Below are 21,822 nucleotides of genomic sequence, written 5' to 3'. Positions count from 1 at the left end.
AGCATGTCCGGAGCCAGCAAAGGAATTAGAAGAGATGCTCAGGTAGGAAATTTTTTTCACCCTTTTGATGAAACAACACAAAAACACACTCCTCGTGTTCAGATGGGTGAAGCAACTCCCCACCTGAGTCCAAAAGCATCAGTATTTGCGTAAGTGACAGCTCAGGGCTGCATGACCAGTGCGACAGCCCCACTTTATTGCCAATTTAGTTCTCTGAAGCTGATGCCTAGAAACTCAGATAAATGCCTGACCCACACAAAGCAGAGTCAAGAACACATAGCTGGGGGTGCTAGGAGGTCAGCACCACAGCAGCAACCACTTAGAAAAGCTTTAAGCATAACGCAACCACACTCCAAGTTCTCCAACGTGCATTAACTCACCCCAGATCAGTACATTAAAGTTTTGCTAGGTCATGCCAAATTGCATTTCCATGCTGCAGCACTGAATCTCCTGGAAAAGCCAGAGCAAGGACCTCTAAGAAAGAAGTTGTAAGTCCTCAACAAGAAAATAGGAAGCCATCCTTCAGGCATGAGGCAGTCAGTCTTGCAGCCCAACCTAAGGGTCACTACCCTTTTGCACAATCTGAGAAGTGAGTCAAGTTCCCAAGATGTTTTCAGCGCTATCAGAGTCCGCTAATCCCATTTTTTTCTGTTTTTCTTCTTTCTTCTCATATCTTTGCAACACTTCACAGTTTTCTAATTTAGCGAATGAACATAAGCTTCTTGCAATTCTGAATTTTTTTCCTTTAAATAAAATATTTTTCCCAAGAAAGGAAGTCTTCAAGCATTCAAATATCTGGTAGTCTGAGAAACACTGCAAGATAAATTACTATGTTGGAAGAGCATGCAACAGAGCAAAACACCGGTTGAGGTGCAAAGAACCAGTACATTTAGGTTGAAGTCACCGAGACTCCAAACGAAGAATACATAAACAACAAAAGTGATAAGCAACACATTAAAAAATAAATTGTTTACTAATGGGACATGGACTGAATACATCAGGGAATAGTATATTAAAAAAAGTCTTACATAAATAAGCTAGGGCATTTCGAAAGGTTGCAGGGCTCAAAAAGCAAGTCAAACAGCTATAGCTCTGTGAAATGGGCAGGAAAGTCAATGTAATTAAATGGCCTCGAGGCAAAGTAAATACAGCATGGCTGGGTTTAGCACAGAATAAGTCATCTAGATCTGAGGCCCATGCAAGAACCAAAAAAACCAAATGACAGGAGTCCCACACTGTGCGATCAGCTGCACGGTATGGACACAATTTAGCATGTCCAGATATATACAATGAACTTGAAGTTTTAGGTTATCTATGCATGGTTAGTAAAAGCATGAACTAAGGGTTTATCTGTACATAAACCCATTCATGAATAAGATGAATGTATTATTTAAGCAAGGGGTATACAAATAAAGCTGCTGCACTTCAGATTCCCTTCCTGCCTTAATCCAAATCAACTTTTAAAATGTAAAACTCAGTTGAGTCTGTGCTTTGTTCCTGGACACCACAAGACTGGACTGTCCCTCTTCTCACCCATCAGAAGTTGTGGGGGGTGTCTAATTTTCTGACTTTTGCTCCTCACTTCAAGTGTAAGATCATCCCTCCTGCTATCAAAGCAACCCAGCCTTTGTTCAGGACAGGTACTTTTTAACTTCTGAATTTCCCACTCCCACACACAATCCAGGAGACAGACTGCATGAAAGATTTATATCAATCCTTTGTGCGGCAACACAAGGTTATATAAAAGCTGGGATATGTACAATTGAAATAGGTAAGAAGCACACTTTTACTTGTAGGTGACACAATTAACACTGGCAAGTCAAGATTGTCACACAGAAGTCTAGCGCTTTCCAAAAAAAGAGGGTGGGTTTTCTTTTCAACTGTGGCACAATTTGCAACACTAAGAGAGATCCTGGCCCTGTTCCATCACTAAGTGATTGAAGTTGGTTTCACCAGGGCCAAATTTCATCCATTGCATGTTGACAAAAACAAGACAAGCCTCAGCATGACAGGTGCAGTTTCACAAGAGCTTTATACAGATCTTAAACATGACCTGTCCCCAAAAAAGGGACCTCAAATGATTCACATTTCCCCTGACCTTGCTGCCACCAAGGCAGCCAACTTGGGGACCTGGAGTACCCCAATACGCAGCATGGCCACAGAGCTCAGGTGGAGGAGCAGGAATGAGCTGCCGAGGCCAGGAGGAGGGCAGGAAAGTCCCGCCGAGCTCAGGCTGCGGTTTCATAACACGTTGGCTTCAACGATGAAACCACCGCGCTGGGTTCCTCCTCCAGCCTCAGCACTTTTCCTGCCTCGCGCTGCAGTCCATGGCTCCCTTCTGCTGGCACAACCGCTTTTGAGTCTGCTCTGCAGACTCTATCACCAAACAAATAGAAAACATTAGAGATGACATTGTTTCTGGAGCATAACTTTAGCCCATGTAATTAAGAAAAATAATAATAATAAAAAAATCTTCTGGCACAGCATTGAACACAGTTAAATCAGTGCAGCCACAAAGAGGTGCACTGCAGCACAGGGATGTGCTTTTCTTATGTGTTTCTTGCTAAGGTCAACATACAATGCAATGACAGGCTAATATTCTCAGAGTATATATGTGGTTTTTATATTGTTTGCAATGAAGCTATGTAGTACTTTCTGCTGTTGGGATTGTATCCTGCTCTGCACAAATTCTCTGTTTCACTCAAAGTCCCAGTTGTGGAGAACCACGTAACTGAGTAAGAACTGGGCAATAAAGAACTGTCCTCAGCTGAGCTAGTATCCCTGTAGTAAGTGACGAGGGAGAATGGCATCTCCCAAAGAGCACTCAGCCCTTTACTCTCTCTGCTGCCCACCTTGGGAGCAGGGATGCTCAGCCTAGCCTAAATGCTTAATGAAAGAGTAATCCTCTCTAAAGGTCTGAACACACCTGAGAAAGGAGAAGGCAAAAGCAAAATCACAAGAACTTTTCTCTGCCTATTACCTACGAGCATTCAGAATTAGGAATTAAGATTTTGGTACACAATCAGTAAAAAAGCACACAATAAAACCAGCAAAAGGAAGCACTCAAAGATACAAACAAGTCTATTTCACAGATACATAAATTAATAAATAAATAAGGGGAAAAGGGGGAAGGATTTATCCTTTCAACAAAAGTCCAAACCAGTTAGATTATGTACCTTTAAGAGCAAAGCCTATATCCCACACGCTACCCCTCAAAACAAAGTCAAATGCCTTTTTACAGATTGACAGAGGCCTAGATTAAAATTGCGCTCCATGTATCCTCTAGCTCGGCATCCTTGTTAAAACATATTCCCAGTTAGCATATCTCAAAATTACTTAAGAATGTTCAAAAATTTAGGAGGCAAAGGGCTATGTTCTATACTCTCTGAGTGCTAAAACAATGACACCCCCTTGATAAGTCTGTAAAAAAATTTAAAAGCCATTAATATAATAGTTCTTGAGAGCAAATTAAAGTCTATCTAGAAGCCCAGGCTGCAGTGTGGCTGCAGGGTGCTCCTGGGGAGTCCAGGAAGGTCTGAAACTACTGAGGAGACAAGTTTGGGATGGTATCAGACATTTTTCCCTTCTGCCCCATGACATATAATAAACATTGGTGGGTGATGATAGCATCCCAGCCACAATCCAGTCTCACGCTGTGCTGGCTTAATACTTCTCCACCCTAGAGAAACGACCATGCTGGGACCTCACACACCAGGACATCATGAGTGCAGTGCCCCTCTGTTGTTACCTCTACAGCAAGACCATCAAAAACCATGACCCAGAAGTGAACATGCCAGCTAACCAGGCCTGAAAAGACATGTTTAGCTTGGCTTTATTTGCTGAAGCCCAGCCCACAACTACAAAGAAGCAGAAAAGGATCAATCTCTAGCAAGTGAGCTTGAGGAACAAAGAATGGACTTTCCCTCCAGCACAAAGCTTCTCAGCACTCTAATCAGTGTTAATAGACATAGACAATACTGCTTCTCCTGGCAGCCAGCTGCTGGACCCACCTCTCACAGCCCATCACCACTGCTGCAAATAAAAATACTCAGAAGATGCGGAGGTGATGTACACATCTCTTGCAGGCTCCAGCTTCATGGCTACTCATGTCCCAAGCCTAGCTTCACATCATTAACTGAGGCAGAAAGATCTAGAGTACAACTAGCAAACACAGAAATCAGACCAAGCTCCCTTCATGGCAGGTAGGGTGTGAAAAGCCTTGGCCCTGCTGATGGAAACACTCCAGGCTTTGCTACAGATAGGTTCAGCTAACTAACTGAGCAGGGAGGACAAGCAGCAGGGATGACAGTTCATGCAGCAGTTAAGCACTGCTCTGGATAAAAACAGCTTTTAAGTGTCTTCTTCCTCCTCCTCTGACTGGTAATTGAGATAAAGCCAAAGGAGCCACACCAACATCGGCAAAGCCCAAAACCACAGTCCCGGACATTCCACCCCTCTCCTGTTGAAGGTAAGAGGTGCTGCAAGCTACACTACACTCGAGAAGAACTTTGAATAGCTCTTGGGCCCTGGAAAGTAACTTCAGTTGAACAGAGTTTACTTAAGACTAGCAAAAATATCAAGCACTTGAATGGCATTAGTATAAGGCAGCATACAAATGAAAAGGGCAGTTAGACTCTACCTCAACTCCAGCTCTCCTTAATTTCACAAGGGCCCACCTTCGAAAGTAACAAACAATGGTAGAGGTTATTACTGGTTTTTGTCATTGCCAACTCACTCCCACAAGAGGTATTTCCACTAAACACTTGAAAACTTAAGCTACCAAAAAGAGAAACAACCAGCAGTGGCTTCGCTGGGCACTGCTGCACCTCTGCATCGCTCGGTGCTCCAGGGCAGCGAAGCAGTTCTGAACTTCTAAACAGAGGAGAAAACCTCTGCAGAGCAACTTGGGCAGTCTTGTGGCATGGCTGAAATACCTTATGGCTCATGTTAAACTTTGTCTTACAAAGATTTGAAGTGTTTAACTGCCTGCTCGACGGCTCGCTCTGCAGCAGCAGTTCAATGGGGACACAGAGGAGGCACTTGTCTCTCTCCTTCTGATGGACAAGCCACAAACAGATGGTTTGCTCTGTGTCAGAATCCGTTTTGCCCATTCCCTCCAAAAGAAGAAGGACATTTGTGCTGGGGACACAAAGGCTGATCTGTTCAGAGCTGGCCACAGTCCTCCTGCGTGACTCCCGTTGCTGGCCTGACACAGGCTGGCGTCAAGGGGGGAAGGGTAAAAATGCAAGCGCTGTCCCATTTCCCCAAAGACTGTTCCTAGCAAATGTCATTATTTCAAAATGTTGCACTTTGAGAATATTTCTGTGAAGTGCTCATGAAAATCTCCACTATGTAAATTGGAGTTTAATTTGTATATTCAACATTGCCACTCCTTAAAAAGAAGTTAAACATGGCTACATTTTTTCCAGTGGAAAAAGATGTGATTTGCAAAACAGTTCTCTCCTTGGCAATGCTACCATTTGCTTGTTTGTTTTGGTGCAGTGTAGGTCGGGAGGGAGGAATGATAATAAAAACATGAACACTTTTTCTCCTCACCTTGAACAGTGACAGGCACAACAAGAAGCAGCTTTATACAGTGCAATCAGCACTCGTATGCCCATAGGAGAGGAAAAACAAAATTGTGGCTCTTTGTCTTTCACAGCCTTACCCAAACATAGTTTCAACTAAATATATAAAGACATCTGATGTATGCAGAGGACATCTGGATCTATATAGTTACAGGATCGGGGCATAGAGGAGCCTACACACACTGAACTTCAGCCCACACACACACTGCAGAGAACTGGATGGAGTGTTCTGCCTGTCCTTGCTCCCTGCCCACCCCACTTCAGCCTGCGAAGCAGAATATTTTCACATATTGTTATTTTCCTACATCGTCATTATACGATATTTCTTTAAAGGCTGAAGAGACAGCATGACCTAGATCTGCTCTGCAAGCACTTTCAGGGAGTACCCATGCGTGGGAGCCGTGGATCCAGCCAGGTGGCCGTGAGGAAGGCTGGTCTGAGGGGCTGTCAGTGCCCCTCGCAGCTCCATCCCCTCCACCGCCTCCCACACTTGTTCTGGGACACAAGCAAACCTCTCCGCAGAGCAAGCTGAGAGTGACAGGGCCTCATCAGCCTCCTTGGCCACTGCAGCTCATACAAATCTTCAGCAGGACTATTCAGAGGGCTCAGACTGCACCACAGGGGCCTCCAGCCAGAACCGAATCCCCGCAGGAGCTGGTGCCAGGATGCTGCAGCTGAAGTGCCTGTTGAATCAGCCCCGTTATTTTTTTTTCCTATCATTTATCAATGCAATAATGTTCAAAATGAATGATGTGAACATTGCAGAGCTGTATCTCACTTGACTTTTCTGAATCAGTTATTATACTTTCCCTAGGTACTCTTCATATAATACTGTAAGAACTTTCCAACAATCTTCCAAAGCCTTGATTACATTTTTAAAATTAGGGGTTAGATTCAACTCACTGTATTTTCCTAATGATGACTATATTTAAAAGGAGAAAAAAAAAAAAAAAACGCACAAGGTAATTGGGTTGCAATCCACACCTGAAGACCCCAGGGCTCCTGAACTAACCCAAATTCTCCCAAGACCTCAGACATGAAATACAACACGCTTGCAGTTTATGTACTGTCTTGTGATGATACCAATTCTGTCTCTTTTCAATCACTCTTAAATTACAGTTGCAACTTTGCACCTCTTTAGAGATAAAGAAAACCATCTGGTTTGGCTGTTAGCCAGGTGGACATCAGTGGCTGATGGAGCCTGCCTGGACACAGCATTCATACCCAGCAGGGATCTGCCAGCATTCAGATACACAAAGCAGCCAGCCGGGATAAAGTCAGTCAGCTAACGTTTGGATTCTGCAATTACTTGTTCAGCTACAACTGCAGGTTCTTCTGCATAATCAGGCTGATAAACATCGAACTTGTTCTGATGTTGCCTCGCATCCTAAATGATGCAGTCAGAAGCCAGAAAGGAGGCAAATGATGATACCCAGAAAAATCAGGGGGAGAAAAAAGTCACATTGTCGGGTCAGGGGGAAGCTGCACAGAGGCTTTGGGCTTGGTGTACTCTGCACACCCAGAATATCTCTGTCACAGGCTGGCATTACACACTGCAATGGCACTGAGGTAGCAGCGAACTCTTAATTTCTCCTGGAGAACCATCTACACACACTGACAGTGCTACAGACAGGGCGGGAGGGCAATTACAAACCTCCCGCTCAACAAGAAAGAGGTCAAATTTCTGCTGGGTGCAGCATCTTGGAGAAAAATGTAACTCCACAAACCAGCCTTCACCTGAAAATACATTGTTGTTGTCTCCAAAAACAATGACTGCTTCCTGCTCCAGTTAAACATGATTTTTAGTGTGCCTCTGCTGTTGCAGAGGTCAGAGCTTAGCTCTGAACAAGAAAGAAAACCTGAAACACCCTTTGGAAAGCTGTTGATACAGTATCTGACGCCCTGGAATTTAAGAGAAACCCTGCAGGTTTGCAGAAGTAACATTTTGACATGTGTCTAATTTGAGACAGGGACCCACAGCTTAGGCACAGATCTGACTGAGCTGAATTATTCAACCTTCGTGATTAGCACTGAACAGTAGATGAAGAAATAATCAATTGTTTAATCAATGTTTAATGTGCTCATAATGTTTAAATGTTCATGTTTAATCAACTATTATTGCACAAAATGACTGAACTCAGAGACTGAACTGCTGCCACGTCTGTTTTACAATGCTTTTGCTCATCAGGCTTTGGTAGAGCAGGAAGGGAGGAAGGACAAGCCGAAAGGGTTGCAGAGGGGGAGTACAGAGTCAGGTTTGCTAAGCACAGTAAAGCAATGTTAACACAGATCCTCAACTGAAAAGCTTGCGAGTAGGTCCTTTCAGCCACACAGGAAGCCAGCAAAGTGAGTCAACACCCACAAGGACCAAAGATCTGTCCATATTATTTTAAAGGAGAATTAATGCAGCAGGTCTCAGACAGAGGAATAAACTGCATCAGCATCTTTTTTTTCCCCAATCAGTGATTGATGTCAATATTGCCTGCTAAAAAATAACCGATTCCCGTGGAAATCAATGAGAAAATTCATACCAATTTAAACAGGAGGTGACTTTTCTCTCCCACCTTCTGCTCCACATTCACTCCCCTTCCTCAGCACTCTAGCAGATGGCAGGTTGTCTCCATCATCCCAACCAGCCTGGTCGTTGCCCACTTGCTGCTGGAGGCTCGGTCACAGACAGATGGACATGGACAGTGGGGTCTGGGTGGAGAACACAGACCCTGAGGAAAACCAAAAATGCAGGTGCAGGCTCCTGGGAAGCACTCCAGCAGATCAAGCAACCCAGAGACTCCTCCAGTGCAGGTATAATCAAGACTATTTCTTTCCATTTTCATAGAACGATTAATCTACATAGCACTGACAACAAGCAAATTCTGCCTTAGATATGAGCAAATTTACATACAACACGCATGCAAGCTCATGGTGTATACTACATGAGTGTGTCCACTTGTACCTCGTGCCCATGTAATATTGCTGATAAATATTTATAGCTGTGCCTATACCAGAGCTAGGTCAGCTCAGGAATGAAATAGCTACGTTTGAAGGTATTCCTAAACCAATATCAGCCAACACAAAGGTGAGCGGAGAGAAAGCAAAGGGAAAATAAATAAAATAATGCATCACATATTGCCCCATAGAAATAATCTCCCAGCCTTTTTATGGTTTCATGAACACTTCTTGTCTCCCTCATGTACATACAGTTCCACACAATGTCTTTAATACAGCAGAAGCTAAAAAGGTAGTGGGCCAATTTAATTCACAGGTGCATTGAGAAGATATTAAAATTACAACTAGATGAGCTATTTCAGGCAAGTTTTAGAGACTCGGCAAGTTTCTATCTCATTTCTCTCTGTATTTAAGGCTGCTGCTGTGAGTTTCACAGAAATAAGGAAGTTTACCCCCAGAACTATGACTAACTGAAAAGATCAAATGTAAATGTCTTACAGAAATTCATATAATATATCAATTGTGAGTTCTCCACTGGAAGCATATCTGTCTTGGCTCGTACCAAATATACATCCTTATCCACTTTGTACAATGTGTGTATTGATAGAAAAGCAACAGAACAAAGTGATTAAGGAGAACAGCATGTCTAAATGTTCCAAAGAACAAAATGAATACCTGCACTTGTAGAAATGAACTACATATTTTAACAAAATGGGAAAAAACTGCTGTGTTGAGTTGGTCAAAACTATTTGGCCACGAAAATCTCCTGTTGATAAACATGATGTGAATGCAAAGGTTTTCCAGGAGGAGAAGGTACATTGGGTAATTCTCTGCTCTTCCACATAGAAAATTCTACTTGAAATCGTTTTTAAACGCAAATTCAAATCAGCCTTTTGAAAGCAAATTGCTTTCTTTTTAAATATAAAATGCCATATCAAATTGAAACACAGGAACTTGCGTGTTTTCAAGTCAGCCCTCCTTTTTCCTCCCTCAAAAACCAAAAGGTATTTGTTCCTCAATATTTTTGTTAAGAGAGTAAACCTTGAAACCTTTCTAAGGTCTTAATGCTATTTATGCACATAGAAAGCAAGCTCTGGCAGAACTTGAATGGAAACTCAAGCATTAAATACTAACATTTCAAGGTATGCCTAGCAGAAAAGTTCAATATATATATAAAACAAAATCAACACAGAATGGTCCTAGCATAGCAGTCCTTACAGAGGCAAAGCCCAGAATCAATGTAAGTTTATCTTTATAGGGTAAAATTTATAACATGCCCAGACTCAGTATTTATTTCCTCAAGGCTTCGCAGACAAAGTGTTGTTCTTTTGATAGCCTATCCCACATGTTTATTAAAATAGATATAACACAGTGAAAGGAAAACATAAAACTGACAGAGGATCATTTTTAGTTTCAGGGATAGTTTATACTCCATCTCTTAGAACTTCAATTTATGACTTTCCTTAATGGAGCCTTTCAGGGTTGATTTTAATGTGTTAAGTGGAAATTTCACTAGTTTGTTACTGCAATGTTTTCTTTATGACTTGCCGTCATACATCACTTAGGTCTGGCTTATTTATACAGATAAATGTCCACTGAATGGACTGGGAACATCTTAAAACTAGTTTCTTTCACTTGCATTCTTCCTGAATTTTCCTTTATTGCCTTTTTGGCTGGACACTTCTCCAGCATTCCACAAACATGAAGAAGACTGATGCTACTATGAGCTTTTTAACCTTTTCTTAAGGCAGGAATACAGATTTCCTCCCCAGGGCTTGACAAGAGCCATGTCTACAAGCATCCTTGCATCAGCCGGCAACCCAACCGCTACCCCTGCAAAGAAGAGGGCAGTAAAAGCCATGAGAGCAACAGTGGCTTCAAGCAGATTAGCTGTGGCATCTCTGGCACCTCGAGATTTGTCGGCAGGTTTAAGCATGGCTTTTGTCTCTCCCCACCACTGTGCTCAGGACTTCCTCAGCTGTTTGAAGAATTTGAGCTATGTTAGCCCTTTGACCAGCCTTTTACCTAAGTGTCTAAAATCTGGATGGGTTTAGTGTAGGCAAAGCACAGTATTAACACCTGGAGCTCTTCACGAAGAGCCTGCTGTTATCATCAAAGTCATTCCAGTTTGAAGCTGGCTTCTTTTCTCTTGCAGCTTGCACATTCCCTTGACTGGATTTGACAGAGCTCAAAGCCAGCTACATCCCCTGCTCTGGAAGAGGCTTTCCAGGGGTGCAATACCTAAAGCCTCTCTGTGCAGTGATGAGCCAGGATAACCTACCACACTGCTCTTGGCATGGAGAAACCCACTGGGAAACAAGGCTGTCAATTCAGCCTCTCCAGACCTGGCCCCAGCAGCCTTAAGTTCGTACAACCATGCTGGCCTCAAGCACATTTGAAGGTCAAGCCCCAAACAAGGAAAGTCTGTTGATGGGGCTGTTCATTACTCAAATGTGTATATAAATACATCTTACAGTGTGTGTCTTGGTGCCTAGGTATGTCTTTATACAGCAGGTAATCTTACAGGAATCCTCTTGGTTCTCTGGAGATACCCCTGCATCCCATCCACACATCACTGATGGAGGAGGCTGGGTACCAGGAGAGTTTGCCACTGCATGAGACATGACAAATAAGTCAATAGTTACCAAGTATAATGTGTTTTTTGGGAAACAGTGGTAATTTATAAGCCTTTTTTCTGTCCACAGCATCCCCTTCCCTCCCCCCCATCTAAAAGAAAAAACCCACAAAGGTTTCAAGCAGCAAGAACTGAAGGCAAATCCTGCCCACTTCATTCCTGGAAAATACTCCTGAACATCCAATAATTAAATCCCTCCTTTGGCTTCATGTCAACAAGAGAAGGATCCCGCTGGCTTCTGCCCGACAAAAGTAAGACCAACAGGAAGCTGCTTGCTATGAGGGAAATCACGTCTGCCACTGCTGTCCTGCTAGCCCCAGTACCAGCTTAATCCTCCCAGGCTGCTTCACAGTGACTAAAGCCCAAACTGCAGGATAAACAGATAAACTCTCACTGTCTGAGTTAAAACTATTAGCTAAAAGCAGCCTGATAAGCTACATGCTGGATATCACTAAACCTCTCCAGCATCTCCATCTTCACAGAGCTGCCTCTTGCTCCCCTTGCAGAACCAGAGCCAATGGCAGTTTAAACACACGTGTTAGTACAGTAAATCATCCTGGAAATGGCTATTATTGAAATAACTCAGATGAGAGTGGAAATATGTTATTTCCATGGTATAGCTTTCAATACTCTCTCATAACTACATGATAATGTTAAAAGCCAAAATAGGTATTGCACCAGCAGAAAAAGCCTATGGTAAATGGAACATAAAGGTTAACTAATGGCCCTATTTCCCTGAAAGAGCACATGAGGCTGATAAATACTCCCATGAGGTCATGTTATCTGTTGGAGCAAATCAGTTAAGTTGTGCCTTCTTTGCCAGAAGAGAATTTATATTCTGATACTGTCTCAAAAAAAAAAGTTTTTAAATTTGATTTTTATGTTATTATATGTCTCTAATGTTCAAATACTAGGAAAAGGGATATTGTTTCTCAGATATTTACCACCATATCAGGAATTTGCTATTTTTTAGCATGCCATTAAAGTGAACAGAAGTTATTCACGCAGATGTACACACACACACAAGTTACTCACCTGTGTGCTGCTTGAAGCAGGCTCACTGCTCCACTACATGTCATCTTTAGAGAGAAACACCCCTGAGTAGTGAGGAATAAACATGGCCACAGCCTTAGTTTCCATGACTTTTAGAGCCATGCCAACAAGCACAACTTCCAACAATTCAGCAAAAAGCTGCACAACATTTTTAGGAGTGAGCTGTATGTTAATAATTTCTAATCAGAGACAGTTTCTCCACATCTACTGCTCTGGCTCATTTCCTTACAATTAAGAACTCCATTTTATCCAGTTGCTAAAACACAGATGTGCTGTATTTGGCAGTGACCTACTCTGTCATGCCCTTAGTAAACACACAGTGAAAGCCATAACCAGTTCAGTAGTTCAAGTTCTAGACAGAGGAAATTAAAGCCAGACCATAACAGAAGTGTACAGTAGCAGCAGTTGGAAATTCAAGTCTGCCAAAGAGTCACACAGAAATTACATCTCTTAATTTAATTTGTGTGAAGGAACAAACCTAACCCAAGAGCAAGGCAGTATCTAGCGGCAAGGTGAAGCAATCTGAAGAACTATTCACAGCTGATTAAACTTTTTGTAAGCAAGTTTGTTAACTTATGTTCTGGAGAAAAGTATGTTTTGATAGCTAAGTGGATGATGGAGAAACCGATTTTGTCTTTTCCCAACCTCTCTACAAGCAGAATTAGGTAAAATCTTTTGTGTCCTAGTTCATTACTCAGTGTTGCTGGACTCTGAGACATTGCGAGATGCTGGATGCCGTAATTTCGATGAATCTGCTCTCTTCCAGAAGTGCAAGGCCCATAAGGTAGGACCATTAGACATCTTTCAAAGCATGGAGACCAAGCCTCACAGAGCAGCTTTCTTGGTCCTGCAAAACAGCAGCTGACAGACATTTATTTAAAAGTATGAAGGAGACTCGTAACACACTTTCCAACATGTAGCATGAGTGAAATGTAGCACTCCACACTTTCTACATACCTTATAGTTTCTCACAAACTTCTCTAGCCCAAATCAGCTATGCCTCACCTTGAACATCTTCTAACTCCCTCCTCACGGTGACGCTCCTCAAGGCACGTACCAAATGCTGCCCTGATGTTACTTCCCATCTCTACAACGAGCTTCATGTCCATGCCAAAACAGACTATTTATTCCTGCTATTCAGAGCTCTAGCTCTTTCCCAATCCACCACAACAGTATGATGCTCTCCCTGATTGCTTTAAGTACAGATGTCCTGGCAAAGCCCTTAGCACAGACACAGCTGATGTTGACAGCAGCATTTTTCTCTGCTCGATATAATTTAAGGTTTGGAGAGGTGACCACCTGAGCCAAGCAAAGCTCACCTCACACCATCCACTGCAGTGAGGCACGGGGTGAGCAGTGGGGCGTCAGGTGCGGGTAGGAGAGATGAATCTCACTCACCTCCACCCACCACGTCACAGCCAGCAAAACTGTGTTACACAAGCTACTCACAAACCCTACATGATGTATAACTAAAAGATTTTTGCATGATATAGTAACTCATTGATACCATCCCTTCTTCACCAACTACTTTTCTGAGATGCCTGAAGAATCTCTTCAAACTTGGAAAGCCAGAGTCTCCTGTGCACTGCTGGGACAGCTTTGTTCCCATCATATCTTTTTCATTTACATATGTTATTGCTCTCTTGAACTACTGTTTCCTCCAATTTTCCTTTTTCTGAAGTAGCTGTACCAATTTTAACAAGTAGCCATGGCAACATAATCTTGCAGAATAAAGTACAAAATAATCCTATGATCAGAAATCTAAATAAGAAAAATGGAATGGAAATAATGTGTTCTTAAAGCCTGGAAGTAAGTGACCACTGGAACAGATTAAAAATAGCTATGGTAAACTCTCCAACACTTGTGAAGTCTGAATGCACAAAAATGGACATTAAAGTCAAACTTACAGATAAATTACTACCAGGAGAAGATCCACACCATGTGTTATGAAAACAGTGAGATTAAGAAAGTTAAAAAACAAAACAAACAACAACAACAAATCCCGTGAACAAACAAATAAAAAAATCACAAAAAACCCCAAACAAAACCCAAAACAATCTATACATGAACCCATCAGCCTGCTGGAATCAGCACTTGTTATCCCACCGCAAAGCACACTGTGAACTGTCACAGGAGGAGCCTTGACCAGGCTGTCCCAAATCCAAACCCTGGTTTGAATCACGAAGACTCCTCACCAGCTCCCTCAGGATGGAAACGCAGAAGCGTTTCAGACCCAGTCCCAGTGGGCAGTGGGGACAGGAACAGGACAGGGACAGGACAGTGACATTTGTGATCACCTGTGCGATAATGCCTCCTTGGGAGGGTGGTGAAAAGGCACCTGCCATGGCAAAATAAAGAAACAAACACTGTTTCGTTATAGCAAAAGCCTTCAGCTTTCAATTTCACTCTGTCTAATGACTTAAAGATTCTTCAAAGAGTTATACCAAGTTTTCAATTTAATTTTCCACAGAGGAATTACTGCTGGGTTTTTAATGCTTTTATTTTTTCTAATGATATTTAATATGTAGTCTCTGTATGTGCAATTGAATCCCAGATCCTTAAACATATTTAATCTTCTAAGCACCCTTAAGGAGATGATACTAAGTCCTATAGGAGAATAATTTCTGAGGAAGGGGAAGCGGGGGGGGGGGCGGTGAGGGGGAAACCTGCACTTGGTCCAGAAAAATCCAGGAATGTGTTGCCCATATCTGCCTTATTTTCTTTACAGTAACTGAGAAAGAGGACTTGCACCAGATTTACTGCAAAGAAGATGTACTGATTCTTATCTGTGAAAGGTGATACAGACTGTCTGGGCTGCTAAATTAGCCTGTAATCTAATCTAATCATTGAAAGACACATAAAGTGTTCCCACTCAAGCTTCCCCATCAGCCAAAGGCAGCTGAAACAATCAAAACTGAGATTCTCAGGGACTGCCTAGACTTGGTGTTCTCGAGAATAAGATTACCTGCTCCTTTCCCTTTCAATTTCACTTTCAAACTGATGTGTGCCAAGGGCAGCTACACAGGCTATGAAATCTGGTATAGCCTCTGAGTACAGAGCATTGCCTTAACTGCATATTTGCTGGCACAGAAAGAAAAAAAGAAAAATGTTAAGTGTTTTCTCCATGCGTTTACTGGAAGTGTAAGGAATAACTATGCATACAATTTGCAATCACTGAGATTTACAGCTCTGACTGTAATAAGTAGTTATGTCACATAGGCACTTATTAAGTGCCCTGTGCCTCATTATTTCCCTATACTTGCAAGGGACACACTTTCTTGGAAAAATAATATATACTGCTAACCCCCAGAATCTCTTATTGTTGGTATTTACTGAAAGAAACACGTTGCTTGAAAGAAAACGTAGATAAGTTAGAAAAATAGAGCCAACAAGCAGCCCATGCCTATTTTGCAGTATTTCAACATGTAAGCCACACAGGCAGAATCACTTTGCTTCATCCAAAGGGGATTTAAAAAAGGTAGGAAGCTAAAAAACTATCCTGCAGCCAACAAAAAGTACACTAATGTGTTTTGTTGGTTTTTTTTCTCTCCACATCCAAATACAACATCATGCAGAGGCGTCCTGCCCGACACCAGTGCAGGCTACTTCCATTTTTCATTTTTTCACCAAACACATAGAGAATACAAGTAAAGTACAACCAGCTTAGCTACAGATCATAACTGCTCTCATCTAGGATGCTTTGATAGAAACAAATGCCTTTTGTGTCTTGAGAGTCACTTGAATATAACGTGCTTTGCACAGCACAAGAGGGGCTGCTTGATTTTCCAAAGTGCTTATTTAAGAAGACCCAATTTAACAGAACTGCAGGGAAATTATATGTACAAACAAGAGATGTCATGATAATTTCAGCTGCCTTCCACACCTGTAAATATGCACTGTACAAGGAAGCTGTCTCGTCTCTCACATAAGGAAATTCTTTGCTCTCCTGAACACTGGGGAGAAGCTCCATCCTGATGTACTGAACACCTGAGAAGCCACCCAGGGCTGACAAGCCCAACCCTAGTGCTTCCCCTGCCCCTGCTCACTGGCTCATTTGTTCCCCTGCACTCATGCCCAACCTGGGACAGAAAACTCACATGAAATTTAAACCCTGCATGCAGAAGAGGTCCATCCCTGCAGATGAGGAGAGATTGGGATTACTTAGGGTTCAAACCCTGCATGCAGAAGAGGTCCATCCCTGCAGATGAGGAGAGATTGGGATTACTTAGGGTTCAAACCCTTCCTTGCCATAACTTCCTTCTCCTCTTGAACCTTCTTACAGCTTCTCCTATGGCAGTGTCATCTGTTGCCTGATTCCCTTTCCATTTGTCAAATTCTACCTGCTTTCAAGGCACGCTGGCCAACCCCACAGATCAGACCTGTAGGACGGAAAGGATTTATACAACTTCAGCTTAGCAGCTGGACTATAAAAGTGAGGACTGCGACAGAATAATGTTCTTCTGGGTGCAAAATGAGGAGAAATAACAAGCCAGGATTCCTATTAAATTTGTAGGACTTCTCAGTCCACTGAGCTCTGTAGTTGTGCCACCCCATGCCAGCACAGCTACTGCAGCTTTGCCACCCCTCACCCTTCAGCAAATAATTTCTGCTTCCACCAGCTCAGGAGATGATGACCAATGCAGCAAAAGGGGCAAGTGTTAAAAGGAAGCACTGTCCCATCTGTTCCCCTCTTCACAGACCTTCCTCCTCCCTCCACCCACCTCAGTGCCAGCCCCGCTGCCCACACATGGTGCAAAGGACTGGGGAGAGATTTTCTGCTCCCTTCCTCCCCACATAGGAATGCAGGAGAGACTACAGTTCAGTGCTGAGCTGGTAAATGCCTCATTTCACTGAGTAAGCATTTTCAGGAAGGACATTGTCTAACAGACGGGCTCCAGCGCTCTGCTGTTGGGTGTATTGAGCCATACTGACCACATCTTCACTGCTGATAACCTCTGAGAAATACTCAACTGTAAGGCCCATTCCAGAAACGCATGACATGTTGTGCAATACCCAGAGCCCTGTCGCACTGCTAAATGTGCCCCTCGTGCTTCAAACCTTGCTATGCCTTTGAACTTTGGCTTTCCAGATCTGCAAGTCACAAGTAAGTCTCAGAATCACCCTGAAAATGTCAACGTTACATTTTGACCCTGGAAACATGTGCTGGCATTGCTTTGTTAATTGGAGAAAGATCCTAGAAAGGAGCTACACACGGGTCTTGCCCTGCCCCGGCACAGGCTGCTCTTTGCAATACAGAACTCTCTAAGAAGTCAGGAAATGGCAAATTCCTATTGTCTGGAAGGAGAGGAAAATCAAGGCTCTCCCTCCTATACTTTAAAGGGAAAAAAAACCTTTAGGATTTTCCTTCCTTTAGTAATAAAAAGACCATTTTAGAATGTGCTACTGAAGAAAGTGCTTCAAAGTGGGAAATTGAATTGCAGTGGATTGTTTTAAGCTGCCTGTTTATACAAACCATTCACGTAGAGAGGTTCCCTGCTGAAACCAGTAGTGCTTCCCCCGGCAATGCTGTGGCCAACTCTCATTTTGGTTACTCCGCTGAAATAGGCACAACAAAATACTGAGTTCAGCGTTAGAATATTTTAACTCTACATAGAGGTGACTACTGAAATATGCTTTTGATTTACAAATTCGGTTGCAGAAACAACCACTGAAGCACATCCGCCTTAACGGACCAAAGAAATGCAAGAAAATAGCTGTGACAAAGGAAGGAGTGGAGAGGAGGAATGTGCTAAAAGTTGACACTGAAACAGCTTCATCTTTGCTCCTACTGGGAAGAAATGTGAGGTTTCTTAAGACTCCTACAGCAGCAGCGTGTTCAGGTGCTGTTACTGCAGGTACTACATAAAGAGAGGGACACTGTTGCAGCACTATATACATTACTCATTAGATCACACCAAAGGTCAGCCGCTGCCTGGCCTGCACCCCAGGAAGCCCTTAAACTGCATAAAGAAACCAGTGAGAAAATTTAGATGCAACAGCCTCATTTCAGACCTCACAGAGAAGTTCATATTAAGACTTCACAGGTATCTTCACAAGCAGTTGTTCTGCGGTGAGGGAGGACGAGCCGCACTTTGGTCCCACGAGCAGCGTGGGGCACAGGGAGGGGAGACACAATTGCCCCCAGCTTCTTAAATCCTCACGAGGCACTAGCTCCTTTGGAGTTTTCATTATCATGTAGACAACATCAAATAATTTCTCAGCATACACTGCTGCAAATGTCATTTTCTCACCTTCCTTCCCCTTCAAACTTTTTCTGTAACTTTATGCTGTAGTTAGTTGTTCATGGTGGATCCTCAGCTGCACCTCCTAGCTGCCTGCAGCACCTTTTTTGCTCCTCAGAAAAAGCACCAAAAAGACAGACATGAAAAACTGTGCAGTACTGAAAGGGCTACAGGCACAGCAAGGTGGAACAGCCTGTGGTTCGAAGGAAGGTGATAGCACAGGGAAGGTGCAGCAACGTGCATCAAATGCCACTGACCTCCAGTTAAACGAACTTTTGGGCAAATAAGTAATCACTTTATCAAACACGCGCCAAGGGCATTTCTGAAGTTGTTCGTTCTTTCAGATGGAGCAAGTAAATTAGTCCTTGTGAGAAGACAAGGATTAAATGCCCATTAATGCCTCTCTCCTCATGAACTCACTGTCCTTGCGAATGTGGCTCTGCTTCTGCTCACTCCCTCCCCAACATCCAACCTGTTCTGGGGGGACACCCTGCTTCCATGCCTCCTCCATGCACACCAATGTCTGCTCTTTACTCCGGGCTCAGTTTCTAAGGCCACTTCTTACAAACTGTTTCAGTCACCCTTGAGAAAGGAGACAAAAACCACTGCTTTGCAGGGATGGTTAATGTGTCAGTGAGGCACTGCCAGTTTCGTTGGAGCCTCTTTTTACCCCTCTTCCCCAGGTGGGAGTGGAATGGTGGAAGGGGCCAAGGACTGGCCAGCAGGAGGTTTCACACATTTCGAGCTGGCTCGGGAAAAGCTCCCCAAGTCCTTTGCTTACGACCCGAGGGCTTCTTTACCCCTTTAACCCGTCTTCTCCCGGTGGCCAATTTCTCCCACCGTTCTTACGCTGAAAAGCCGCGAACGTGCCCAGGCGGCAGATGTTGTAGATCGCTCGCCCCGGCGGGGCTCGGCCGTGAGCCCTCAGCCTGGGAGCCGCCGGGACGTGACGGGACTGCGGGGCCCCGGCTGAGGGCTCACGGACGGGGCTGCGGCGGCACCGGCATCTGGTAGGAGGGCAGAAAGTTCAAGCCCAGCTCCCCGGCAGCCCGATCGTCCCTTCCCGAGGCGCTCCGTCCTTAACGCATGCCGTCGGGAGTCCTGGCGTGGCTTGTGGTGGGGAAATAAAAACGCTCCCCACTGGTAAGACGCCCTGAGGAGCGGTACGAGAAGCACGGGGGCACCTGTTCAACCCCCCGGCTCGGCTCCGCCGTCTCATTGGAAAGCGAGCTGACCTGCACCAAAGCCTCCCGCCCGGGGTTGTGCCGGCGGCCGGGCTGTCCCCGGTCCCCCGCCCCATCCCCCGGTTCCTACCTTCCAGCAGCACCTCCTTGCCGGCCCGCTTGAGCGCCTGCACCGCCTCGTCGTGGGTGGCATCCCGCAGGTCGGTGCCATTGACGGCTAGGATGGCATCGCCCACGTAGAGGGCCTGGGTCTGGTCGGCCGCCAGCCCCTTGAAGATCTTGCTGATGAGGATGGGCATCTTGTTCTCCTTGCCCCCCTTGATGCTGATGCCCAGCCCGCCCATCTCCTGCTTCAGCACCTTCACGCAGCGCTTCTTGTTGGAAACGGCCTCGGGCACCTGCTCGGGGGGGTCGGTGAAGGCGGTGCGCACCGCCGCCGCTCCCCCACCGCCCTCGGCCCCGCGGCATGCCACCCCATCGCCTCCCAGGCCATTATGTGCCGCACCGTCGGGGCGCTCCTCGCCGCTCAGCACCAGCGCCTCGCCGCCCAAGTTGGCCAGCACTTTGTGCCAGCGTTCCCGCACCAAAACTTCCAGCCAGCCGCTGCGCTGCGCCCGGCCGCCCCCGCCGCCGCCCGCCGCCGCTACCGCCATCTTAGGAGCATGCTGGAAGCGCTGAGTGACGGCACCCCCGGCACGGCACTGCGCGGCGGCACCGGACTTCAGCCGGGGGGGCGGGGGAGCGCCCGGCGCGGCGGGGTGGGGCGAGGAGCCGCGGCCGCTCCCTCCGGGGCCGCGCCGGGGCGGGCGCACCTGGCGGCACCGCCCGCTGCCGCCGCGCGTGGGTGTGCGTGTGGCCGGGGCTGTCCCGCCCCTCCCACGGACACACGGCGGGGACACGTCCTCGCAGAGCCCCGGCTCTCTTCGATCCCGGGGTGTGATGGCACTTCAGCGCTGGAGGGACCCGCTGGGAGCGGCGGTGTCAGCCCTCGGCAGCTGCCGTCTGCGCTGCCGGGGTGTAGCAGGGACGTGAAGGAAACCAGCGGCAGAGAAGCGTCAACCAAAAATGCAACTTTGCTCTTCCCAGAGAGCTTTTTATAAGGTGGTCTAAAACGAAAAGGTGTCACAGAGGTAGTTAAATTTCAACTGCATGAAAGTAGAATCCAAGTTGTTTCACAGCTTTGTGGCGTGAAGGTGGTGATTGTCACAGATACTTTTGCACATTTTGAAACTGTTTTCTTTGCACTTTGGATTACAAATTTTTAAGACCCTTGGAGGCCACATGGCCTGTTTTGTGATTTTTCCCCTGCTCACTTTCCTCCTAGAAAGCAGTTTGGTGCCTGATAAGAGGCTCAGGGCTCCAGCACTAGAGAGGGCAAAGCTTTCACACGGCTGACATGGAGATGCCACCAGTGGGTCTGATGGTGCTGCCCCGCAGCAATGTGACTCTACAGACACCAAACACCTCCTGGACTGCCTTTGTTTCTCCTCCTTGCAGAACAGCTCTAGCTCCTTCCTAAGCTGGGCCTAAGTTCAGGGCCATTTGGTATGTGCAGAAGCAACACTTTGGGAAGGTTCGGGTGGCCACTATTAGTTCAGTTCATTTCAGCTGCATGAGCCATGTGGGTGCCTAAGTACATCATCTTGCTCCTCTCTGAAGCAATGCCATTCATTTCTGACACCAGGGTTTTGCTCCCAGGCCCACACAAGTGCCTCAGGTTAATGTGGGCTGGGCAACTTGGGATTCACCTCCTCAGCGTGGGTGAGACCTACATATGAGATCAGCCCTGAACAACCTTGGCTTGGTTTACTAGGGTGTCTCAGATCATGCTGCTCACACAGAGCTACACAAAACACAACCTCTTCCCCTCAAAGACGGCAGAAGGAGGTCTCAACCCTCCTCCATCCACAGCCTCACCCAGGCTGCACACAGGTCCCTTCTCCCTGAGAGGAATACAGCCCTGTGCCTAGGGAGAGCAGGAACCCACAGGTGATGGGTTATTCAAGGATAACGGATGGCCAGAGAAAAAGCAGGCTGAAGAGAGGTCTCATCATTTCTCATGTTAATTAATGCAAGGTGAAAAGCTATAATTAAGTTTTCAGGGCTGTGAATCCAGAGTGAAAAGAAGCATGTCCTGCTAAACCTGAACAAGGCACCTAAGCCCTAGACAGGAC

At 45.2% G+C, this 21,822-nt stretch overlaps 1 protein-coding gene across 1 annotated transcript in view; it reads right to left on the bottom strand.

Moving 5' to 3' along the window:
* Nucleotides 1-20,396, bottom strand: part of SNTB1 (syntrophin beta 1) — a 116,400-nt gene extending 96,004 nt beyond the window's left edge. The window contains exon 1 of the mRNA XM_065831035.2: nucleotides 19,779-20,396. Coding sequence (XP_065687107.1) covers nucleotides 19,779-20,301 — 523 coding nt within the window. The 5' untranslated portion in view covers nucleotides 20,302-20,396. The remainder of the gene's footprint in view (nucleotides 1-19,778) is intronic.
* Between the last annotated feature and the right edge of the window lie 1,426 nt (nucleotides 20,397-21,822).

Source organism: Patagioenas fasciata, chromosome 2 (genome assembly GCF_037038585.1).
Source record: "Patagioenas fasciata isolate bPatFas1 chromosome 2, bPatFas1.hap1, whole genome shotgun sequence".
Lineage (NCBI taxonomy): Eukaryota > Metazoa > Chordata > Aves > Columbiformes > Columbidae > Patagioenas > Patagioenas fasciata.
This window is presented reverse-complemented; position numbering and strand designations above follow the sequence as displayed.